At 45.0% G+C, this 25,321-nt stretch overlaps 1 protein-coding gene across 1 annotated transcript; it reads right to left on the bottom strand.

The window, feature by feature from the left end:
- Positions 1-381: 381 nt before the first annotated feature.
- Positions 382-14,284, bottom strand: LOC133359438 (zinc-binding protein A33-like). Its single transcript, XM_061577848.1, has 6 exons — positions 14,144-14,284; positions 13,895-13,990; positions 12,876-13,109; positions 11,906-11,928; positions 9,975-10,087; positions 382-3,276 (listed from the first exon to the last, which is right to left on the bottom strand). The coding sequence occupies exons 1-6, from the start codon at positions 14,282-14,284 to the stop codon at positions 2,729-2,731; spliced, it is 1,155 nt and encodes a 384-aa protein (XP_061433832.1). The 3' UTR covers positions 382-2,728.
- Between the last annotated feature and the right edge of the window lie 11,037 nt (positions 14,285-25,321).

Genomic DNA, 25,321 nt, shown 5'->3' with positions numbered 1-25,321 from the left:
TAGTAATTGTTTTATTTCGCAAATTAAACATCTCTTTGTGTTAAGTGTATATGTGGATCTGTCCTATGCTGCCATCTAATGGTAAAATAATACAACTGCGATTTTTACCGCTTTAAATACCAACAGGGGATTGATGTGGATGTTGGTTGCTTTGGAGCAGAGGTCGCAACCGGGTACCCGATACCCGTACCCTACCCGATACCCGGCTACCCGTACCCGGCCGGGTACGGGTACCCGTTTGCGACCCTGGTGCGGCCGGGTACGGGTAAGGAATCAAAACCCGTTTGCGACCTCTGCTTTGGAGACACGAACCACACAGATGAAATTCGATTATTTATTTATTTCACAACCCCCCACGCATGTAACATTTAAAATGCTTTGGTGGCCACTCATCTAAGTACTGACTGGCCTCAAACCTGCTTGACTTCTAGGTCTGTTGACTGGGTCCTTTAAGTAACATTTTTTTTCAGACAACCAACTAAGTCAGGATTATCAACAGTTTAGTGAAAACTGAAGACGCGAGATTGCCACTTTATTCTTGAATGCATTTTAAAAACTGTAAAATACAAACATATTATTTTCATTTCATTGAAAATATTAATATTATATATGATTACACTCTTTTTTTTTACCCCCGCAGTTAGATTCCAAATTTGCTGAGCGTCATTATCCTCTGCTGCCCTCATTCCCATGCATCCATACAATTGACTCCCTACCAAAATCCAAGTCAAGGGCTCAATATCTTCCTTGTCTTCTTCACATAAGCCTGCTCGTTGTATACAAATGTCGGCTGTTTCTGCACAGATGCGTACACATTTAGATGCTCAACAAATCCACGCTGAATTGGATATTGTCATGAAAATATATCCATAAGGAAATGTCATTTTACCTCTTAATCCTTAGTCAGAGCAGATGGCCTCCCAGCATTGAACCACTTCTTGGACCACATCAATTCCAGACATCCATCCATCAGATTCACCATGGAAGTGGAGAAAGATGGCAAACTACCATTCTTAGATATTCTGTTTGAGAGGAGACCTGACGGATCCTTGGGACATTCTGTTTACAGGAAAGCCACCCACACAGATTCCTACTTGAAACCGGATTCTCACCACCACCCATCTCAAAAGAATTCTCTCATCAAAACGCTATACCACAGAGCTCATGGCATTTCTGACCAACACCACCTGGCCAGTGAATTGAGACATGTACATCGGGCCCTCAGGATGAACGGATACTCTGAACGCACCATCCGCCAAGCTGTTTCTCCCACCATACAGAAACAGCCACTTGAAACTCCGATCAAAACTGTCACGTTACCATACATAGCAGGCGTGACCAAAAAGATCTCCAAAATTCTAAACAAACATAAGATCCAAGTCCGATTCAGTACAGTACATAAACTCCGTGATCTAATTCCATCTGTGAAGGATGTCATCCCTGACTTGCAATACCCTGGAGTCTATAAATTGAGTTGCAGCTGTGGTGACTGTTACATTGGGGAAACGAAACGTCATGTCTCTGATCGTGTCCGCGAGCACAAGTCAGATTTGAAACACGGCAAAATTGAGTCGTCCGCCGTTGCCGATTATTGCTACAACTCGGTGGGCTCTCATGAGATTGTTTTCTCCGAGACTAAGGTGCTCTGCAAGCCTTCTGGCTACCATCAAAGGTTTGTACACGAAGCCATTCAGATATACAAACACAGACATAATTTCAACCGTGATGATGGGTACAAACTTAGTAATCATTGGAAAGATGTTATCAACCATGCAAAAAAGATTTAATTACACACTTTTGGACCATCTTATCTGACAGGAACTATTTTACTTCACCGAGTGTTAACATCCCTAACGTTTAACAGTACTCTTTATTGTCAGCCAACACTGGTATAAACATGGGCATTTCCGCTTCTTTTCTATTATGTACATCCACAGTTACTTGCGCAACACGTCCCTGACCACGAGTCCATTCATCCCACAGTGACTTGCGCACAAACAGCATAACAATGAGCGGCTTAATCGTATCTAATTCATTTACCCACCCAGCAGTATAACAAAAGCAGTAATTGACCACTTCACAACTCCTCCTCCCCCGCTGCCCTTCCTGGCTCCTCCCCCCTTAACCACTATATAAGGTACAGATATTTTGCTGTGACGGTTTCACCTGAAGACGGAAGCTTGTGTTGCCTCCGAAACGTCGTGATTTTTATTGTTTTCTTTTTATTAATTTTAATTTCATTTTTTACCTACGTGACTTTACCGAAAGAACTAAGAGTATGAGTATCAGGGCAGACATTTTATAAGTTAATTAATGTCACTCAATACCATGAGTAAAGTGTCAGTGAATTTAGCCCAATTAAGTGATTAGTGATCGGGCTGACACCATCCACTTACTATACTTGAGAATTCAGATTAATAAATGGATGATGACACCAATAGCAGGAACAGACTAAGACTAAGATTTTACGACAATATTTATTTTAATCACAATAAACCCAAGAAACAAATTGATTCCCAAGAAACAAAGACAGAAACATCAGATACCAATACAAAAGCAACTTAATTTGTTACAGCAATCAAAAGTGAAAGGGGCATTCAGGTCAAACCCATTTGTCGTTACGGTCACTGCCTGTTTTTATCCCTGAGCTGTAAACTAAGGCTGCGATTATTCATAGGGTTTATACCGGTCCTGGTTTTTATAGTTTCCACATCCACATTCCTCTCGGTCAAGACACATGGCTCAGATCCACAATTGTCACTGCGTTACCATCCTTACCCCAAACTGCCAGCCCAGGATAGATAGACTGAGCAAAGTTTTGGTGAAACGAGTGTAACAGAGCCATGGAGTCGGCGCTGTAAAACGACAGGAGCCCTGCGTCCCAGTCCAGATGAACCCCAACTCTCTGGGGAGGCTCCGGCACCAACAGTGAGGTCCCTCCCCCTCCATGGCGCATTGAGTATCTGTTGTTATTTTTTCTTAAACTCCAAGACTCTTTGTTCCCTCCCAGGGAGCAGGCTTCACTACTCCCTTTCCGTGGGGTCGTCTCGTAGGCGACTCCAACCCGCCAAGACCCCGAGCCCCCCACATCCACCTCCCAGTAGTGCTGGCCCGATGAGAAGCTCTCAGAGCACAGGGCTTGTGGCCATGAATCAAACCGGTGTGGGTGATGGGGACGCGCCTGGGAGACATTGGTCCACGTGACCGTCCTGAGATCCGAGGATACCTGGACATCGTTATTGACTGAGTTTATATCCAGAGTTGGTGCGTGTCCATCTGTAGTAATGACAGTAAAATATGCATAATAGTGATAATAAATATATAATAATACAACAAGTAGTATAACAATAAGTGTAAAAATAATTTCTTACTAATTAACGAGTTGGAGCTGCAGTTTAAATATCTAGCCACAGAAACGCCCCGTATTCAAACGGAAAGTCATTCAATTCGTCAGGCGGCTCGCGATAATTAGATGGTTAATAGGTTATACATCACGTCGACCCTTACATATGTATAGTAATGAGTATGGACCATCATAAAACATGTGTACTGATCGCCCCATACTTCAGAAACTTGGCAGAGCTCTCCTGAAACAAGCCATGAGACTCAAGGAGGCTTTCCAGGCTAAACAAGCCAAATACAAATAAGAATAAAAACATTATATGAATAAAGTATCTAATGACATGTGCAGTAGAAATAGAAATATTCACAATCCAAAAATCTGTGAATCCCTGCAATCCACAACCACTCCACAAGCTGGGAAATTACATCTCGGTTTTTTTTCTTAAAATTGTAATGCGGGCGTAAATGGGCGGGGCGGATATGACGATCCAAGAGGGAGGAGTCAGGGTGACGTGGGGGAGAAGTTATAGCGGGGAGACAGGAAGCTATCTGGGTCAGTCGGGGGAGTGAAGGGTGGTGAACACGTTGGGTGGTCGCCGTGCCTCAGCCTGGTGGCTGAGGGGCTCATGACGGCGCCAGCCAGCGGGGTGGAAGAGAGAGTGGAGGATTGAGGTTGGAGATGGCGAGATAGCCATAGAGGCCACGAAGGCCACGCACGGAGGAACAGGGAGCAGCGATGGAGCTGCTGTGGGGGCAGCCGGAGGGCTGCACCAAGAGCCTGCAGCGGAGCTGCAGGAGCGTGGAAGGCTACGGGAGCGAAGGCAGATGTGGGGCTGCCAGGGAAGAGTCTCAGGAGGAGTGCCGTGTGGGAAGGAGAACGCGAACCCCAAATAAAGGACACGGAGTCAGCAAGAAGTGTCTGAGTCCTTTTATTACACTGGAGTCAGAAGTGAAACGGCATCTCAAAACAACTGAGAGAAGAAAAAAAAGAATATTCCTGCGCCATCATCTGCTACATCATCAGACGACGACGACCTTCCTCAGACAGTGGACCTGCCTGCGATGGAAGAGGAGATCCGTTCTGGAACGAGTACGGGTCCGGGTGAGCAAGGTGTCGACGCGTCGGTGGACCTGTCTGTGCCGGAGGACGCCAACTTACGATGGAGACAGATGGTGATGCAGATGGGGACCTTGAAAATCGTGCTGGCGCAACTGTGTGAGTTCACCACGCCGAGGACGACGACGGGGAGGCCCGGTGGTGATCCGCAGGCCTCTGCCTTTCCTGCGCTGCCAGCGCCATTGCCACGTGGCACGAAGACGCCATCTTGGGCGTGGCAGGGGAGAAACGGCGGGAAGCCGCCATCTTGTCTTCACCGCGGCGGGAGGACGCCGCCATCTTCAACATCGCGGCGGAGAGGCAGCCTTGCGCTGCCATCTGGAGGTGCCGCGGGGTGAGCAGCCTGCTGTGAGCTGCTGTTTTTCGAGGGGGTGCTGCGAGGAGAAGACGCCGATGCTGCAGCTGCTGGGGCGGGAGCTTCCCGTCCTGGCTCGGGTGCGTGACAACGGAGCCGTCAAGTCGCCGAACGAGTTCTGCGAGGCGTCTCAAGTTGCCACCCTGCCGTCTTCTTCTTGCTGCAGCCCCGGGCGAGTCATAACGATACGCACCCGGCCTTAACACACACCTCACCCATCTTTCGAGGGCCGGGGGGCTATTTTGGTTTTCTCTTATGACTCGATTGTGCGGAGCGCGGTTCGGACTGTGTGTATGTGTGTGTAATAACGATGAACGCGCTATCTGCTTGTTGCTTGGTGTCAATATAAGTGTGTGCGTGTGTTGAGAATGGACGGAGAGTCTGCTGTATTTGCTGAGTGTCAAATTGTGTGTGTGCGCTGCTGCGTGGAGTTGTTATCTTGATGGTGAAGTTAATTATTAACTTGGGAGCGTCGGGTATCTTGCGCTGTATTATTTGTGGGCTACCTTGTGCGATGGGCTTAATTGAAAAAAATATATATTTTTTTTTTGGTGTATTGTGCTGCGAGGTGCTGTGTGCAATGCGATTGTTGCAAGAGAGAGAATAATTGTGTTGTTGCTGCAAAGTTACGACAGGATTAATGGTGTGTTGGTTGCCTGCAGATCTGCTTGCTATTGTGCTTAAATGTACGCGTGTGATCGCGATATGCTGATTGCATGTGCTGTTATACCGTTCTGTATGGTTATGGGGTGCGATGCAGTGGTTGACTATTGGAATTGAGATTGTTATTATATTGTGCGTACCTGTTGGAAATTGGTAACAAATTCGAGGGGGACCCAATTATTTGGTTGTATGGTTGTTGTGCACACGAGATTGCGTGTATATTATAGAGGGGGACCTTAAAATTTGGTTGTATGGGTGTTGTGCACACGAGATTGCGTGTATATTATAGGGGTAATTGAGCTTTTTGAAAATGAGGGTGCGCGATGACGCCGTTGTGGGTGGCTTAGATGTTAATGCTAATGGGATCGTAAATGGGCGCCAAGTGGCGTCGTGTATTGGTTGATTGCATGCAGCCACGAGTTGCTTTGCGAGTTGGGTTGTGTAACTAATGTGGTTGGTAAAATATTGGTTAAAAATTCCCCGATATGACTGCTGCGCGCAGCAAGCTGGGGCTGTGCGTCTATCGTTGTTGGGGTTGTTACAATAAGACGGGGGATGCATTTTGTGACCCCCAGCATAGGGAAGCTGGGGTGCACGAATGGAGAAAACTGGCCACGTGTTCGCACGTTGGGCCGCCATTTTGCGCGCACGCGGGGTATGGCGACGATGCGCTTTGCGGAAAGGGCCGCCATTTTGAGTGCGCGCGAGATATTGCGCGAACGCGCTGGGCGAAGGGGGACGCCATTTTGAGCGCGCGGGATAAACCGAGGTGGGGCAAATATTCCATCTGTTATGCCTGCCATTGTTGATTGGGTGATGCACGAGTTGTGGTCACATCGGCCTATGGCTGATGGCTGACCTGACAGCCCGGAGGCGAAACCTCCGTGGTATGTCTTAAACTAATGGGCCATGTGCTCATATGGCTCGGGGAGTCGTGGTTCAGTTGTGCGGTGGCAGACTGAACCTGGTGTGCCGGGGGCTCACGGGATCTGGGTTAGGGTGTTATTGTCTCTATAAGAGAACATTGCCCGTGGGGGGAGTCCATGGGGTCTGGCATTGCCGGGGGATGAACCTTCCCTGGGCTATAAAGCGTCAGACTATACGAGGCTGGTGTGTGTCCATCGCTGATGGGATAGTAAGGGAGGAGCATGGCCGAGTGCTGCTCTTCCCCGAAATGGCACTAGCCGAGAGTATGGTAAATGGATGTTGCTGTGGGTTGACGACCACGGTGAGGGTTACGGCGAGTTAAACGTCACCGCTGGGGAGCGTGGCTCTCTCCACGCGAGGGTGTGCGATTAGGCATTTTGTGGGTTGTTGAGAGTGACTGTGGGTACATGCTGTGTACGTCTGAGGTCTGTGCTGGTCCTCAAGGGAGGACTGCTGGTGGGTAAGAGCAGAATTTTTTTGTTGTTGTTGTTGTCACGTGTAAATAATATTGTTGTTAAAATGTAAATACTGGGGCATCGATCGCGGTTAATTTGGGTAATTATTGGGGTTTTTTTTTTAAGCGGGCCGGATTTACATCATCTCCACTACCCTGAGGCCGGGTGGCTGTCGTGTACGACATGCGGATGTGCGTTGTTGTGCTGTGCCTCAGGGGATTGGATTCTCCTTCTCGTCACAGATTCTTCAGCTCCCGTCGCACTGGGTGTTACCTGGTGTGCTAGCTGGATGAGGACTTGAAGGAGCAATTGAGCGCCGTTCGTCATTCTGCTCTACCACTTGCTCTTTGATGTTGGACTTGAGCCGAGCGGATGGAACAACAACATGGACACGCTTTGAGACACCACATTTCTGGGTTGTGCGCGTGTGCCATTTTTGCGTGTTGGTGGCCGTTGTTGTGCTTTGTGCTATTATTATTCTTGTTGTTCTGTTCCAGTTCCTGATACCTCCCCTTTCGTTGCTTGTGTTGTTGTTGTTATAATCTCCGTTGTGTCTGGGGGACTCCTGATTGTGATGCCTTCGCCCGCATTATTTTGTTCTGTTTCAGCCGAGGACGGCTGGGATTTTCTCTACGGGGGAGGGTAGTGTAATGCGGGCGTAAATGGGCGGGGCGGATATGACGATCCAAGAGGGAGGAGTCAGGGTGACGTGGGGGAGAAGTTATAGCGGGGAGACAGGAAGCTATCTGGGTCAGTCGGGGGAGTGAAGGGTGGTGAACACGTTGGGTGGTCGCCGTGCCTCAGCCTGGTGGCTGAGGGGCTCATGACGGCGCCAGCCAGCGGGGTGGAAGAGAGAGTGGAGGATTGAGGTTGGAGATGGCGAGATAGCCATAGAGGCCACGAAGGCCACGCACGGAGGAACAGGGAGCAGCGATGGAGCTGCTGTGGGGGCAGCCGGAGGGCTGCACCAAGAGCCTGCAGCGGAGCTGCAGGAGCGTGGAAGGCTACGGGAGCGAAGGCAGATGTGGGGCTGCCAGGGAAGAGTCTCAGGAGGAGTGCCGTGTGGGAAGGAGAACGCGAACCCCAAATAAAGGACACGGAGTCAGCAAGAAGTGTCTGAGTCCTTTTATTACAAAATGTATAAATGTAGACACATTTTGCATATTTGCTCCAGTTGGTTCTCAGAAATTAACATTACTAATGTTAATAATAGAACAGCATTTCTTTATATAATATGTATAGTAACATCATCCAATAGTAATATACATTCATAATGTTATGGATTTACAACTCCTTGTCAATCCACTACTGGATAAAGACCTCGCTACACTGTTAGTTAATGTGGTTGCTTGATCAAACTTTACCATACCCAACACATTCATCAATAGTCCTTCTCCAGAGCTTCACTCTTCCTACCCCACTAATTTCTCATGTAATAATGCGCGAGTATTGTTCGGTGTATGTGAATAATCGGACTGTAGTCATCTTATTCTTGGTTCTTTCGGTAAAGTCACGTAGAAGGGAAATAATAAAAGAATAAAAATAAAACAATACAATTCTCACGACGTTTCGATTGCAACACAAGCAATCATCATCAGATGTTTCGATTGCAACACAAGCAATCATCATCAGATGCAACACAAGCAATCACCATCAGATGATGATTGCGTGTGTTGCAATCGAAACGTGATCATTTTATTGTTTTTATTTGTATTATTTTATTATTTCCCTTCTACGTGACTTTACGGAAAGAACCAATAATATGAATCCCTGCAGTCACGAATACTTTAAATCGAAATGTAGTCATCTTATTATTTATTATCGGAGAGCGATTTTAGTCGCCGCAGCCCTACCTGTGTACCACCCACCACGAGATGCTGCTGCCGTGCACGAATACTCGTAGACCTTTTACAACCCTCGCCACTACTCAAACAAGCCCAACCTGTGTCTGAAGGACGAAACAGGATGGGGAGGGGCCCTAAGATGAAGGAGGCTGGGCCTAAGCAGCTGGGGATGGAGGGCAAATCAGGAAGGGTGAAAGAGACATTCTAAATAAGTGATCTCCAATTTAAACAGGAAGCCCAAAAAACTGCAAACCCACAAAATCATAATATAACAACTTAAAAGAAAAAAAATCCACATATAGAGGAGTGCTTCAACTGTTAACTTCCCTATTGACTTGAGAAATGAAAGCAGAAAATCAAACCAGTGTAACTGACAGAGAAAATGATATGGTGTAGTGTGGCCAAAGGCCAATTAGTTTAATTTACTTGCAGAATGAGCTTGTGATTGAGTAGTGATGTTGCGGTTTGTGCACTGCAAGATGAATTTTGCAGTTTGATTCCCCGCCACGGCTGAAATGAGTGGCCAATTATATTAAGTATTCCTAGGCATGTCCTTCACCAACCTACACTGACGAGTGTGGTAAGGTTCGTTAAATAAATCAGCTGTCTGACACGGCATAATACAGCCTTCATTCAGCAATGGATTGATGAAGAGCTGTACATTTGTTATGTTGCCCCCTGAGTTCTGCTTTTGAAGGTTGATGTGCTGTGATGCAATTGCTTTCAGCATCCATCTCGCTCACCTTTTTATTTCAATAGTTTAATACCAATTCGCACAAATTGCTCAAGTTCTGCTGTGTGAGAGTTGCATGCCTTTACAATAACCACGTTATCTTGTTTTGCATATCTGCAACACGTGACATTTGTTTGGCTTCCGTTTATCTTAATTCCAACTCAGCGGCCATAATTATCACAACATAAACATGTTCTCCCTACGATAAGCGCCACAAGAGGGCTAATGAATGCGATATGAACGTTATTGATTTACAGCTTACAAAGTTACATTTTGCATTCAAGCAACGAATGTCTCCGTGCTTTTTGCACCTCTTGTCGTTTGAGGACCAAGTCAGTGCCATTTACAATATTTCATTCTGTGCCCTTGGACCTGTTGCTCTGATTGAATTTGTCATAGTTTTCCCTTGCAAAAGCAGAAATTCCAAATGCGTTCACACCTGATTTTACGAAGACATCGGCCTACCTAGTAGTACTATCTTAACCACTCTGATTGTAATAAAAGCGGAAAAATAGACGAGTGCAGGAGAAAGACCTACACAAAACAGCCAGGAGATTCGTTTTGATGCCTCCAACTGAGATGACCTTTGCCAAGTCCAGGTGACAAGAGACTGGACCAGAATCATCCTGAGTCTCTTCAGAAACCGAGCTCCTGCACTCACAGCACAAGACACACCGAGTCTAACAAGGGACCACTTGAAAGAGGATTTAAGATTATCAAAACAACAACATCCACTCTTCGCCATTAAATTGGTGGAGATGGCACCATGGACTTGTGCCAGGCTAGAAATACCTTGAGGCCACGTGAAGTGTCGAAGGCTTGCTGGCAGCTCATGCAACAAATCCAGTTGCCATGGCTTGCGAACAGAGATTACTGGTCGATGCACCACGTCTGATCATGACTCTCAACTTTCTGCATTTAATCCGCCCTGCACTCTACTCAGTGTTGTGAGCATCGCTCCTCCGCCCTCCATTCTTGCTGGAAGGCGAATGCCTCCAACTTCCCTGTAACATCCTTCATAAGCCTTGTCCACAGAAGCCGATTTTGACACTGCTGGCCACGGTCATCATCAAGTCAAATCAGCTCCACAACCATCTGTGCCGCATCTGCCCATTTTTTCTCTAGCCCTTGCCAGGGCCGATTATCCCCCTCTATCCAGCCAAACATAAATTGCTTGGGAATGCAATAGCTGGCCATGTAGGCTACATGACCCAATCAATATACCCTCCCCTCACCTATCTGGGTATTTTGTGTCATCAATCACTCTCCACCCCATCAACTCCGTATTGCTGATGGGGCAGTTCTGGATAGAGTAAAAAGGTATCCATACCTAGGCAGTGTGCTTATAACCAGCTCTGGATTGACAGCAAAGGTTTCACTCCGAATCAGTTGAGCAGTGGTAACTTTTCATCGGCTGCATGAGGGTGTGTAGAAGCTACCTGGTCTGTCACCCGACTCAAAACTTTGGTTATTTTCGGCTAGAATAATGCCCTCCCTTCTCTATGCTTGCAGAAAGTGGACCCCACCCTATTGGAACTTCTTTCAAAGGTAAGAAAAATCCCAGCAGGCCTGCCTACTATCCATCCTTGGTTTAACCAGACTGGATTGTGTGAAGAGCTCACAAATCCTTGAAAGATCTGGACATAGGCCCATTGGTGAGCTCCTCTGGTAGGCAAGGATGCATTAGCTGGGCCATGTAGCCCGCATGCCCAGCCACTGCATGCCAAAACAGCTTTTGTTCGGGTCAATAGAGGGGAATAAATGGGCACAGAACGGGCTAGAGAAGAGATGGAATGATGTGGTACAAGATGATATGGAGCCGAGTAGACTTTCCAATGACTGGTACCAGCAGTGTCAAGATCGGCCTCTGTAGAGGAAGCTCGTGAAGGATGCTACTGGGCAGTTGAAGGCAGTCATCCTCCAACAAGAACGGACGGCAGAGGAGTGTCACTCACAACAATGACCGAAGCGCCAGGTACAAAAACACGGCAAGTTGACACAGTAGGGGGCACAGGTGGTGCACTTGCCAGTCATCTAAGTCAGTCAATCCATGGAACCTGGGTCTGTCCCTTCACCTCCTGCCAGCAGACGTTTGACGCTTTACATGGCCTTAAAATGCACATAGCTTGGCACAAGCGCTGTGGTGACATCACCGCCACTTCGTGGCAAATGGCGATTGTTGTGGTTTTTGTGTATCTATGCCTTTCGTGTGTTAGTGAGTAAGCATGATAGTGTTAGTTTCTCTGTGTTAAGAAAACAAATATTTGACTGATAGCATTAGTTATTTTTTTATAAACACAGTATGGGACGCATATCGTATCATGAGGGTCCGGGCCTCTTAGAGACAGCATAAGACACACAGCATCGAATGCATAAGTTACATTTAGAAGGAAAAAAACATCACGATCATTCACTGATTAGTTCACCACGGTAGGCAGTGTTAGAGTTTGAGTCTGGGTTGGTACTGACCTGAGCTTCTCATGCATGGGATGCTGAAAACACAAACCCACATTTTACATTAAAATGTACATCCAAAGCAGTTGTCCCACCTTCACAGTTATCTGCTGTTAATCCGTATTTAGAGACATCAGCAATTATTTAAACAAAACTCTTCAAACACAGAATCGTGAAATATAGGACGTCTTTAACTGGACACTGACAGGCCTTAAGAGCTGACAAAACCACTCTTAAAACATGGTTAAATAACGCTTAATTACTCTAGTATTTGAGCTGTCATTACATCATGTTTTACCAGACATGATTTAGAATTAGTTTTGTTGAGTCAGATCGTGTGGATATACTATCAATTAGAGTTAAATCAAATCATCACTGCGACAAAAATGGAAATTCATTTTTTTTACCAGCCAGTTGCGTTGAAAACAAAGCAAATTTTGAAAATACATGTGTTCTTTCACTGGAAATTACAATCAGTAAAATTCTGTATGAGCATTTGTTCAGATCTCGAGTGTATTTGGGTCCTGATCTTGGTCATTAAGGATGTGCACTGACAGCCATGAAGTTGAACCGGATTTAATCATGAGAATGAATTGCAAATTGATTGGTTATAATTTACAGATGTATTAAACATCTCCAGTAGTTGCATCATGAGGCCTCCTTTGCCAGTACCAAAATATAATAATAGGGTTTTTCCCCTTTTTTCTGGCGACAAAACTGAAACCTTTTGCAAGGAATCATGTTTACATTAACCACAATACTTGCAGTCAAAATGCAAACAAAAAAACAACACTGATAATTTATGCATTGTCCTTGAAACTGATTGCTCCACACTGGCTAAACGGGATCATCCATGTAACAAAGAAAGTAACCCTGATCTTAAATTGATAGACATCATATCAGTCTCAAAAAGTGTCGAGTATCACCTAGTGATAGACAGAAAAAATCTGTAGTAAAAGGTGTGAGTAAACAGCAGTTCAGTCACCTGGAGGAAGGAAAGTGGGTCCTGCACATTGATTGCGGAGAGTAGCTCGGTGATTTCCTGATCCAGGTCCCGTGCTCTGTTCTCGTAGCGAGCGATGTCCGCCTGGATCCGGGACAGCACGGAGCGGCCCTCCTCGTCCACGCGCTCCAGCGCCTCCCTCTCCTCCTCCCTCAACTTCTCCCTCCTGCGCTCAAACTCTCGGCGGATCCGCTCCTTGGTCCCACGCAGAGATTCCTATACAGACAGAAATTATGATGCATTGTTGAATCACGAATAACAATGCCATGTCGGATTATTCAGCTAATATCTATTACCATACTTCTAGATTCTGAACATGGAGGTGGGTCTTGATTTGAAGCTTTCGTGACTGCAGAAATCCATACTCCTTGGTTCTTTCGGTAAAGCCACTTAGGTAGAAAATAAAATAAAATAAATCATGACGTTTCGGCCGCAACACAAGCGGCCGTCCTCACGACTCGATCATGTGAGCCTTCTTGTCTCGTAGTCTGTTTAAAGCTCTAACAGATGTGTGAATATCCTCCCCATAGAGGCAGTTCAATCTCGATTTTAAGCTTTCGCCTCTACGGGGAGGGTTTTCACACATCTGTTAGAGCTTTAAACAGACTACGAGTTAAAAAGGTTCACATAATCGAGTCCTGAGGATGGCCGCCTGTGTTGCGGCCGGAAACATTGTGATTTATTTTATTTTATACCAACGTATTTATTGAGAAACGGGAATGCATGGCAGCAGCTTATTCAGCCACGTCTTCCCCAGCAGATGTGCACATGTGTCATGTGCGGCTTCTCATTAGAAATTGTGTGGTGGGAACCCAGAACTGGCGCATTACCGCATTTTGCTTTTGTGTTTCAAATCTCAATTGTCCACCTGCATGCATTCACACTTTAGATGAGAAAACTGTCTCTGATCTGAACAGACACGCAGCTGTGTGTCTCCCTCTGTACCTGCACCTCTCTATGTCTCTATCAGTAGCTGCACGTGTCTGTGTCTCTCTCTGTACCTGCGTACGTGCATAGGTGCCCCTGAGCTGCTGTGTCCATGATGCCACCTTCTCCTTGTTCTTCTCTCTCTTTGTCTTCTCCAGGCAGATAATTTCCTGTGTGGGGAAGGTGAAAACACTGCTCAGTATCCTCATCTATAGAGACCTTTCGTGCCAATCGGTTCTAACCTCGCTGAAAAGTCCCGTTTAGCTCTGATGAAACCCAAGCTGTTGTAACGATATGGATTGCAGCTGAAAATGACACTTCACCTGTTTTGTCTGTTGTGCTGTCTCCACTGCGATGACCTTGTGTCCGGAGTGGTCTCCTGCAATGGTGCAGACTGTGCAGGCCAGGCTCCCGTCTTGTTCACAATAGAAATTGAGTTGCTCCTTTCTGTGCTCCTGGCACATTTGATCCTCTAGGTTCACAATGCAATACATCAAGACAACGTTATTTAGATTTCGATTTAAAGCTTTCGTGACTGCAGGGATTCATCTTCTTGGTTCTTTCGGTAAAGTCACGTAGAAGGGAAGTAATAAAATAATAAAAATAAAACATCAGATTGGGGGAGATTGAGATGTCAGGGCTGGTGTTGCTTTCAAAAACACTGGCTGTGCCCTGCCTCTTGTGCACAGATTTTTTGAGCAGGATGCCCATAAATTTTTTTACCAACCAGGATTATGTTCAGATGCCATCGAGCAGCTCCTTACGGACCAGGGCAAGAACTTATCATTGAAGCTGTTATGCGAAGTGTGGGACGTGCTAGGCACAAAGAAGATTCAGACGTCGCCTTACCATCCTCAGATAGATTGCATGGTAGAACGCCTTCACAAAACCCTAACATCGATGCTTTGCCAAGCAGTCGATGCGGCGCAGGCAAATTGGGACCTCCCTGGGGTCCAGGCGGCATATAGGATGGCCCCTCATGCCTCCACGGGATTTTCCCCGTATTTCCTGATATTTGGTCGTGAAAGTGAACCCACAAATGATGTCCAATTGGGTCTGTCCTCTTGAAGGAAGAGTCATTCTCTGCCAGCAACCTTGCAGGTCACGCTGGATCGTATATCTGAAGCACATGAGACAGCTAAAGAAAACACTGCCAGGGGGCAAGCCACTAAAGAAAAGAACGTGCACTGTCGTGGGCACGTATTGACATGGGTGGTAGGGGATAGAGCATGGCTGCACTGTCCACAGGTGCCATTGCACATGTCCCCCAAATTGCACCGGCCATGGCAAGGGCCGGTGGAAATCATTGAAGTTAGACGGCCACAGTGTGTACAAGTGCAGGTATAGCGCCGCCACTGGTTTGTCTACCCGTCGCGCTTAAAGCCGTACGTGCGTCCCCGAATGGATAATTCATTCCCAGTATCTGCACGGTTAGGGTCTGGCGTGTTGAACAGGCCGGGGCGGTTGGCCGAAGTAATTGGATGCCGAGGAAAATATGTTGTGCCACCCGTAGTTCTCGAGCCCTTGACCCCGAAGGCCCACCACACACAAGGGGCCACCAGCAGAGGACCTGTCAGCCTCTCCCGTGAAGGCCTCCAAGGACCTCGACCCCCCGGGGCTGGTGGCCAAGCCGTCGTTGGCTGAAGAAGGCCAAAAACCCGCCCGGAGAGATGGGCCGGCATCGAGGACTCGTCAAGGCTGTTGATATTTCGGTGACGGATCGCCTGTGAAATTATGTTTTTGAGTTGTGTGTTGATAGGCGACCGCATGTTCGAAATGTCCATTGCTTGTCGTGACGATCGCGGGGGTTGTGTTGCATGTGATGTACAAATTTTTGGCGTTGTTGTTGTTATGGTTGTCTGCACTGTTCTTCTGAGGAGTAAGTTCCCTTTCCTGCTCTTCGGTCCTAAAACATTGGTTATTTGTTGCTTGTGTTAAGTGTATGGTTTGGCCTGAGACAGGTTATTTTAAAATTGTGTTAGCCAGGACGGCTATATTTTTAAGAGAGCGGGGGGTGATGTAAGGACAATACGGGGTGATGTAGGGACAGTACAGCTCCCCGGGACCATCGTTACTAATTAACGTAACGGAACAAACAGGGTCATGTTAGGGTAATGTGGGACCTAAGTGGTTGAGTTGACAAGGTCGCGTGAGGGGAAGCATGGGACCCAACGGTCGTAAAGTGTAATAAGCGCAGAGATTGACAGGGCCAGGTGTGGTGAGCGAGAGTTCGGGAATAGGGGCGTGGCCAGGTCATGAGAGGGATAAGAGCCGGTGCGAACCAGACCTCGCGGGTGTTGTTGTGGCGAATCGTCACCGTCGTCACCTTGGAACGGGTCGTCCTCATCATCCTGGAGTGGGCACCATGTAGTCTTGAAGGGCTGGAGTTACGTTGTCTCAGAATAGAGTATTTAAATTACCCAAGTGTATATAGTCACTCGCGGTTACTCGTTAAGTTGTCAGCGGACTTTATTCATAATAAATATCTATCAAAGAACAAGACGGTGTCTCTGAGAGCTACATTACAGTTGTACCAGAGGAGTTTCCATCTAGAACAGATTCAATGAGAGGCTGATTGATGACCTTATTGGTTAATAATGAGTGTGTGCTCATTATCTCGTTACTGCTGCTCAATCTGGGAAGGAATTGGAGGCTGTCATGCTCAACCTGGACCATGCCCCTAAGAGGTCGGTCCTGAATATGAGACTGACCAAAACTAAGCACCTGCACTGTAAAAAATATCCGTAATTTTACATGAGAAAATACTGTATTTGCTCACGGAAAAATTACTGTAACGATAATTTAAACGGAATATCCGTTATATTACGGAGTAGTGCATTGTGGGATAGCTCGAGGAAAAGGCGGGAAAAAAATTGAGAGCAACTTAATTTTCAACACACAGCCATATTTCTATTCCTCGGTTTTTGCTGGTAAGACTCTCTCTGTGATGAAATGTAAAGGCATATAAAACACATATACTTAAATTATCATCGACAGGACTAAATTTTTTTATTTTTTATTTATAAAAAAAACAATTGGACAAAGGCCAGGACCTCAACAAAACGCAAGTAGCCTACAGTTTAATAAAGTGTGATTTTAACGGGTTGCAAAGTGTTGTTCCTGGAGGGCTTAACTACCTAATTTAACTAATTAGTGTTAATTGGACCATTTAAATTTCTCTTCTCGGTTCAGAAGGTGTTGGTCATTTTGGGAGACCTAGAAAACATGCTAGACTGTGGCTGCCAGGACCAGGGTTGATAACCACTGCTGTGGAGATGCTGCAGTGTATAATATGATGCTGGTTTGTTAAGACTTCTTTTCTAAGCCATTAAAGATTAGCCATTGCACACACAATGTTCAGGTGCTCAATATGTGACTTTAGAAATGCCTCAGTCACTGCTTATATAAGACACTGCAGACAGCATAGAAATGTACATAATGCACAGTTTCTTGTGGATTTCCAACTTGTGGTAGTAGGTTTTCAACTTTTTATTCCTTTAATAGTCATGTTACAAGAGTTCACCATAACTTGAGAGCAAAAGCATGTTCAAATACACGACTATTTGAAATGTTCCTGGGATTGTTGCGGTAAAGAATGTGGAACCTTTAAAGAGCTTGTGGGTCACTTTAATTATCATCTGCAGGAGGGCCTAGCGGTTATTTGTCCATTCGAGGGATGTGGCAGGAAGTTTACATTGAAGTCATCATTTACTTCCCATATATCTAGATATCACAAGGGCTGGGGCGTAACAAATATTTATTCAGCTTACCTGAGTGATGCAGTAGAACAGCCTCATCTACATGAAAAACAGCCATATCTACATATAGAACATCCCGCAGAAACTGATAACCTAGCTGAGGTAGGAGAGGAAGAGACATACACTCACAATTTAGCTCAGTTTTACTTAAGTTTACAGGCAAAACATCTTGTTCCAGCCTCAACGATCACACATGGTGAGTGCAATGCACTTCATATGCAAATGGTTTGCTTGTTGTACTTGATTATGATGTGGGATACTCAAGGCTGGGGCAGATAGCATGCATCATAGTGAAAAATTAAAGTGAGGTGCTTGTTGTTCTCCAAGAAAAGATGGCTAACATTGTACCTAATATTGGTGTGTATGAAGTAGAACACATTAGCCAGAGTAATGTAATTTGTAAAAGCTCTTCTATGATTCATAACTACATGCCTCTTACATTTTATCACAGAGGAGAAAACTGTTTTTACCATTGAAGCACAAACCTGTAAACGATGGAAAGAGTAAATTTCGATTTAAAGCTTTCGTGACTGCAGGGATTCATCTTCTTGGTTCTTTCGGTAAAGTCACGTAGAAGGGAAATAATACAATAAAATAATAAAATAAAACATAATAAAATAATTCTCACGACTTTTCGGCCACAAAGCAAGCAGCCGTCCTCAGGTGAAGAACAGGTCTGTTGGAAAGACAGTGTCTGAATGGGCACCACCAGGCTTGGCAGCGTATATTTAAGCTGGGTTGGAGGGGGAGGGGGCGCCTTGACAAAGGAATTTGCATATCAAGAGGAATTTAGCATATTTATGGGAAATGCAGATATGGGATTAGTCACTACTTGTGGAATGCGTAGGAGGTGGGGGGGGGGTTTCAAAGTCATATTATGCCCGTGCATCATGCAGTATGCAGGATTAGCAGCATGAAAGGGAGGGAGTAGGGTTAGCAGTAATAGAGGGAAGGAATTTTAATAGTAAGGAGCTGCAGCAGCTAAACCACCACGTAAAAAATAAAAAAATAAACTTCATCAGTATCTTCTTGGTTTTTTCGGTAAAGTCACGTAGAAGGGAAGTAATAAAATAATAAAAATAAAACATAATAAAATAATTCTCACGACATTTCGGCTACAACGCAAGCAACCGTCTTCAGGTGAAGAATGATACACTGCCAAGCTAGGAGCTTATATATAAGCTGAGTTGGAGGTGGAAGAAGAGCGCCTTAACAAAAGAATGTGCATATCAAGAGGAATTTAGCATATTCATAAAAAAGTACGTAGGAGGTGGGCCAGGGGGTTTCAAAGTCATATTATGCCCATGCATTATGCAGGATCAGCAGCACCAAAGGGAGGGGGCAGGGGGTAGCATTAACAAAGGGAGGGAATGTTAATAGTATGTAGAAGCAATGAAACATGTGAATGGGAGAACGGTGGCAGGAGACCCGCAGCGGAGCAAATAATGCATTCCCTGTGGAGAACACAAGATACACAGTTAATGCCAGTGAGTGGACTGCGGTCTGAAAGTCACCGTAAATGTGAACAACAATCAGTTAAGATCCAAAATGGTTTATTACGTCCTTCCAATGATTGCTGAGCCAGAATCCATCTTCTCGGTTGAAATTGTCTCTGTGTTTGTATATGTGGATCGCCTCATGAACGAATCTCTCATGGTAGCCAGATGGCTTGCAGAGAATCTCTGTCTTGGAGAAGTCAATGTCATGTGAGCCCACTGAATTGTAACAGTGATCTGCCACGGCTGAGGTGTTTGTCCTACCGTGTTTCAGGTCTGCTTTATGTTCACGGATGCGGTCCGAGACATGTCGTTTGGTTTCTCCAATGTAACTGCTACCACAGAGGCAACTTAGTTTGTAGACGCCAGGGTACTGTATGTCTGGAACCACGTCTTTTACAGACGGGACCAGATCACGGATTTTATGTACTGTGTTGAATCGGACCTGAATCTTGTGTTTAATCAGGATTTTGGAGATCTTTTTTGTGATCCCAGCAATGTAGGGTAAGGTGATGGTTTTGAAAGGCTCCTCAACAGGATCCTTCTTGATGGTTGGAGTGATGGCTTATCGGATTGTGTAGTCGGAGTAACCATTAGCCTTAAGAGCTTGGCGTACGTGTTTGAGTTCACTGGCAATGTGTTCCTGGTCGGAGATGCATTGGGCTCTATGGTATAGAGTCTTGATGAGGGAGTTCTTCTGGGATGGATGGTGGTGGGAATCCGGTTTTAGGTAGGCATCCGTATGGGTGGCTTTCCTGTAGACAGAATGGCTCATTGACCCATCAGGTCTCCTTTTAATTAGGACATCCAAAAAGGGTAGCTTGCCATCTTTTTCGACTTCCATGGTGAATCTGATGGCTGGGTGTATGGAATTGATGTGGTCGAGAAATTGGTCTAGAGCAGGCCGGCCATTTGGCCAGATGACAAAAGTGTCATCTACGTACCTCTGAAATCCGTTCTAGCTAAAGGACTAAACTTTGCAGTCACACCTAGACACATACCAGTTAATGATATAATTGCCCGAGGAGATGTAGCTCTCAAGGGCCTGAGTCACATCGCTGCAGACGTAGCAAGATCGGAAATCTCTGCAACCCTCAAAAACGCTAAGATGCCTGCTAGCAACATCAGCAAAGATGAGCGTTTTGAATTAGCTCAATTAAAAAAGAGGGATGACATTGTCATCCTCTCAGCCGACAAAGGCAATGCCACTGTACTCATGGACAAAATAGAATACAACAACAAGATTCAGGAACTACTCAACGATGGCAGCTATACAAAAATAAAAAGAGACCCCACCAACAGCCTCGTCTCCAAAACCAACAAAATCATTTCTGCTTCAACTGCATTCATTGATCAGACCAAACAGTTCTCGTTGAAACCTTCTGCAGCCAGGCCACCAAGATTGTACGGCTTGCCAAAGATACATAAAGAAGATACACCTCTTCGTCCCATTGTCTCTACTATCAACTCCCCCACTTACAAACTGGCTCGTTTTTTGTCTGAAATCCTACGGCCTTTCACTGGAAAAACCACCTGTGCGGTACTAAACTCTACTGACCTGGTATCGACAATCAAGGGGATTTCCTTGTCCCCAGACGACCTGCTTGTCAGTTTTGATGTGGTTTCCTTGTTCACCAAGGTTCCTGTGCCTGACACCATCGCAATCATTGAAGACTTGGTTCATCAAGGACTGAATACTGGTGTACCCCCCCTGGTGAGACACTGCTTAACCAATACATACTTCACCTGGAATGGAACCTTCTACAAGCAAACTGAGGGCACCCCAATGGGCTCCCCCCTATCTCCGGTTGTAGCCAACATTTTCATGGAGAAATTTGAGACTGACGCCATCCAGACTGCCACTCTACGCCCGACCTTATGAAAGAGGTACGTAGATGACACCTTTGTCATCTTGCCACATGGCCGGCCTGCTCTAGACCAATTTCTCGACCACATCAATTCCATACACCCAGCCATCAGATTCACCATGGAAGTCGAAAAAGATGGCAAGCTACCCTTTTTGGATGTCCTAATTAAAAGGAGACCTGATGGTTCAATGAGCCATTCTGTCTACAGGAAAGCCACCCATATGGATGCCTACCTAAAACCGGATTCCCACCACCATCCATCCCAGAAGAACTCCCTCATCAAGACTCTATACCATAGAGCCCAATGCATCTCCGACCAGGAACACATTGCCAGTGAACTCAAACACGTACGCCAAGCTCTTAAGGCTAATGGTTACTCCGACTACACAATCCGAAAAGCCATCACTCCAACCATCAAGAAGGATCCTGTTGAGGAGCCTTTCAAAACCATCACCTTACCCTACATTGCTGGGGTCACAAAAAAGATCTCTAAAATCCTGATTAAACACAAGATTCAGGTCCGATTCAACACAGTACATAAAATCCGTGATCTGGTCCCGTCTGTAAAAGACGTGGTTCCAGACATACAGTACCCTGGCGTCTACAAACTAAGTTGCCTCTGTAGTAGCAGTTACATTGGAGAAACCAAACGACATGTCTCGGACCGCATCCGTGAACATAAAGCAGACCTGAAACACGGTAGGACAAATACCTCAGCCGTGACAGATCACTGTTACAATTCAGTGGGCTCACATGACATTGACTTCTCCAAGACAGAGGTTCTCTGCAAGCCGTCTGGCTACCATGAGAGATTCGTTCATGAAGCGATCCACATATTCGAACACAGAGACAATTTCAACCGAGAAGATGGATTCTGGCTCAGCAATCATTGGAAGGACGTAATAAACCATTTCGGATCTTAACTGATTGTTGTTCACGTTTACGGTGACTTTCAGACCGCAGTCCACTCACTGCCATTAACTGTGTATCTTGTGTTCTCCACAGGGAATGCATTATTTGCTCCGCTGCGGGTCTCCTGCCACCGTTCTCCCATTCACATGTTTCATTGCTTCTACATACTATTAACATTCCCTCCCTTTGTTAATGCTACCCCCTGCCCCCTCCCTTTGGTGCTGCTGATCCTGCATAATGCATGGGCATAATATGACTTTGAAACCCCCCCGCCCACCTCCTACGCATTTCCCATGAATATGCTAAATTCCTCTTGATATGCACATTCTTTTGTTAAGGCGTTCTTCTTCCACCTCTAACTCAGCTTATATATAAGCTCCTAGCTTGGCAGTGTCTCATTCTTCACCTGAAGACGGCTGCTTGCGTTGTAGCCGAAACTTCGTGAGGATTATTTTATTATGTTTTATTTTTATTATTTTATTACTTCCCTTCTACGTGACTTTACCGAAAAAACCAAGAAGATGAATCCCTGCAGTCACGAAAGCTTTAAATCGAAATACATCAGTATCATCAATATACTAAATATACTCTCCAATAAGCTGAGCTCCTAACAGTAAGTCATACATTACAATTCTATGTCGCAAAAAATATATTATGCCTCCAGCTAAACTTTTTTTTCTTACATCACACGGGTCTACCCCGTACTATATACTGCCATAGACAAACCCAACATTCAATTATATACAGTATATAATTGAATTTTCTCAACCGAGAAGATGGATTCTAGCTCAGCAATCATTGGAATGACGTAATAAACCATTTCGGATCTTAACTGATTGTGTTCACGTTTACGGTGACTTTCAGACCGCAGTCCACTCACTGGCATTGACTATATATCTTTTGTATTCTTCGCAGGGAATGGAGTCTTTGCTCCGCTGCAAGTCTCCTGCTACCACTCTCCCATTGACATATTTCGTTGCTTCCTCTTAGTACCTTTCACGCGACGGTCAATGGTATAGTGTATAGCAGATTGTATAAAAATAATTAGTATAAAAGTGTAATGTTCAATATGATGTATAAGGTAATATATAGTATTGTATTTGTATAGTGAATATACAGCAGTGTGGTATACAGTAGGGTGGGTAGAATAATACATAGTGTAATATTACAATGTATAGTCTAAGGTGTATAGTAATGCAGTATATAATTTAATGTTGGGATTGTCTATGGCATTATATAGTACGGGGTAGATCCGTGTGATGTAAGGAAAAAGTTAAGCTGGAGGCATATTATATTTTTTTGCGACATAGTTAGTAGCTCAGCTTGTTGGAGAGTATATTTAGTATATTGATGATATTGATGTAGTTTTTTACATGGAGGTTTGGCTGCTGCAGCTCCTTACTATTAAAATTCCTTCCCTTTATTACTGCTAACCCCACTTCCTCCCTTTGTTGCTGCTAATCCTACATAATGCACGGGCATAATATGACTTTGAGACCCCCCCCCCCCCCCCCACCTCCTATGCATTCCACAAGTATTGACTAATCCCATATTTGCATTTTCCATAAATATGCTAAATTCATCTGTTGATATGCAAATTCCTTTGTCAAGGCGTCATTCCTCCTCTAACCCAGCTTAAATATACGCTGCCAAGCTTGGTGGTGTTCATTCAGACGCTGTCTTTCCGACAGACCTGTTCTTCACCTGAGGACGGCTGCTTGCGTTGTGGCCGAAACGTCGTGAGAATTGTATTTTATTATGTTTTATTTTTATTATTTTATTATTTCCCTTCTACGTGACTTTACCAAAAGAACCAAGAAGATGAATTCCTGCAGTCACGAAAGCTTTAAATCGAAATATAATAGTCAATATTCAACAGGGGATTAAATAATGAAAAACTAATAACATGCTCTTCCACAGTTACTGATTGGAAAAAAATACCTCATTTCCCCTGAATATCCTTCTTTAGTATACACGGTAGGCATACGTCTGGGATTTACTCTGCATATATGGTTATTGTGCTGATATATTCGCGTGCGTCAAAAGAGATGCCTACTCACCAATAAAATACGTAACAAATAAGAAAACCCCATTATAGCAGAATTATACTTCAATCTTAAAAACGATGAGCTTCAAACACACAAGCATGTGTAAAGAAATCAAGCACATCTGAACATGTGGAAAACCACCAGCAATTCCTGACGTGAATTGTGGGTCCAATTCCTGACGTGAATTGTGGGTCTCTCAGGTCGCCATCAAAATGTATTTGAGCAAATGCACTTATTCAAATGTAGTTTTATGGTCTTCTAAAATAGGAGAGTCATTTGTTGCTCAGCAGATCAGCAGGTTGTGCTGCTCAGCAGGTTGATCTTACTCCTGTGCAAACGTCGCACGACCACATAAGTCCATATTCAATGCCAGTTGTCCAACGATTAATGCTGCGCTCACTGTCAGTCTGCTGACCCAACCTTACCGAGAATGTAGCCACCCGCTTGATGTGGCATACATCTGCGAAAAAAGTTCAACGTACCTACATCGACCTGAAGTCCCCGTTGAGTTCAGTGAACAGAAACCCAGTGTCTCTGACGCTGAAGAGGGTCCCAGGACCACCCATGAACTTGCTTTGGGACCTCCACACTAGCACTGGAGCATGGGTTCGACTTGGGAAAGGCCTGTCTCCAAAATTTGCAACTATATATGATATATGGCAAGGATGCATCCTCATGCCAGCCTTATTTTATAGAACTATTGACTGGATAATATATTTAGCCTTTACATTGAAGGCAGAAGGAAGAGCAGTCCTAAAAGACCGGAGGAGCACAGTGCACATCTTTAAAACAAATTCTGATGGTTTCTGCATATCTCGAGGGGCTGTTTACTTCCAATATCTGCTACAGAATTATTATATTTTACAACACAGTCGGAGCAGATGGTTTGGTTTGCTTGTGAGCATGTTTTGATTCCCGCTCATGTTTAAGGCACGTACCCTTCATGAGAGTAGGAGGACTGAAAGATTGACTATCTTATACTTAGAGTTTTCACTTTGTATGTTTTTAATTCATATTTTAAGAACGTTTACATATTATATTATAAGATGCCAGCTCGTGTAATCAATCGAGCATTTAGCTGATTTATAGACGAGTTCTGGATGTGCATCCAGACGCGGTAAAACCGCACACACGCACCATGTAAGATCTCGAGCTGGCTTCAACAAACTCGGTAGCTGTCGTTTCCCCAATTCAGAACCCGTCTCTAAGTCCTTACTGTTATTTTGCCAGCTTAGAATTGTGGAAATTAACTTGGCTTATTCATATATACACTAAAACATACACAGAGAGCAGCTATATTTTAAATCGCTGGCCTAAGTAGTGTTCCGAGTAAGGTTAAACGTTTCCCTGCTCACACAATTGTGAATTGCTTCCAACATTTTTCGGCCATAAATCTAGAATGGAAATGACACATTAATT

This window comes from Lethenteron reissneri, chromosome 65 (assembly GCF_015708825.2).
Source record: "Lethenteron reissneri isolate LAM-NWPU_2019-01 chromosome 65, ASM1570882v1, whole genome shotgun sequence".
Lineage (NCBI taxonomy): Eukaryota > Metazoa > Chordata > Hyperoartia > Petromyzontiformes > Petromyzontidae > Lethenteron > Lethenteron reissneri.
The sequence above is the reverse complement of the archived record's forward strand: the minus strand, read 5'-3'. Positions and strand labels throughout refer to the sequence as shown.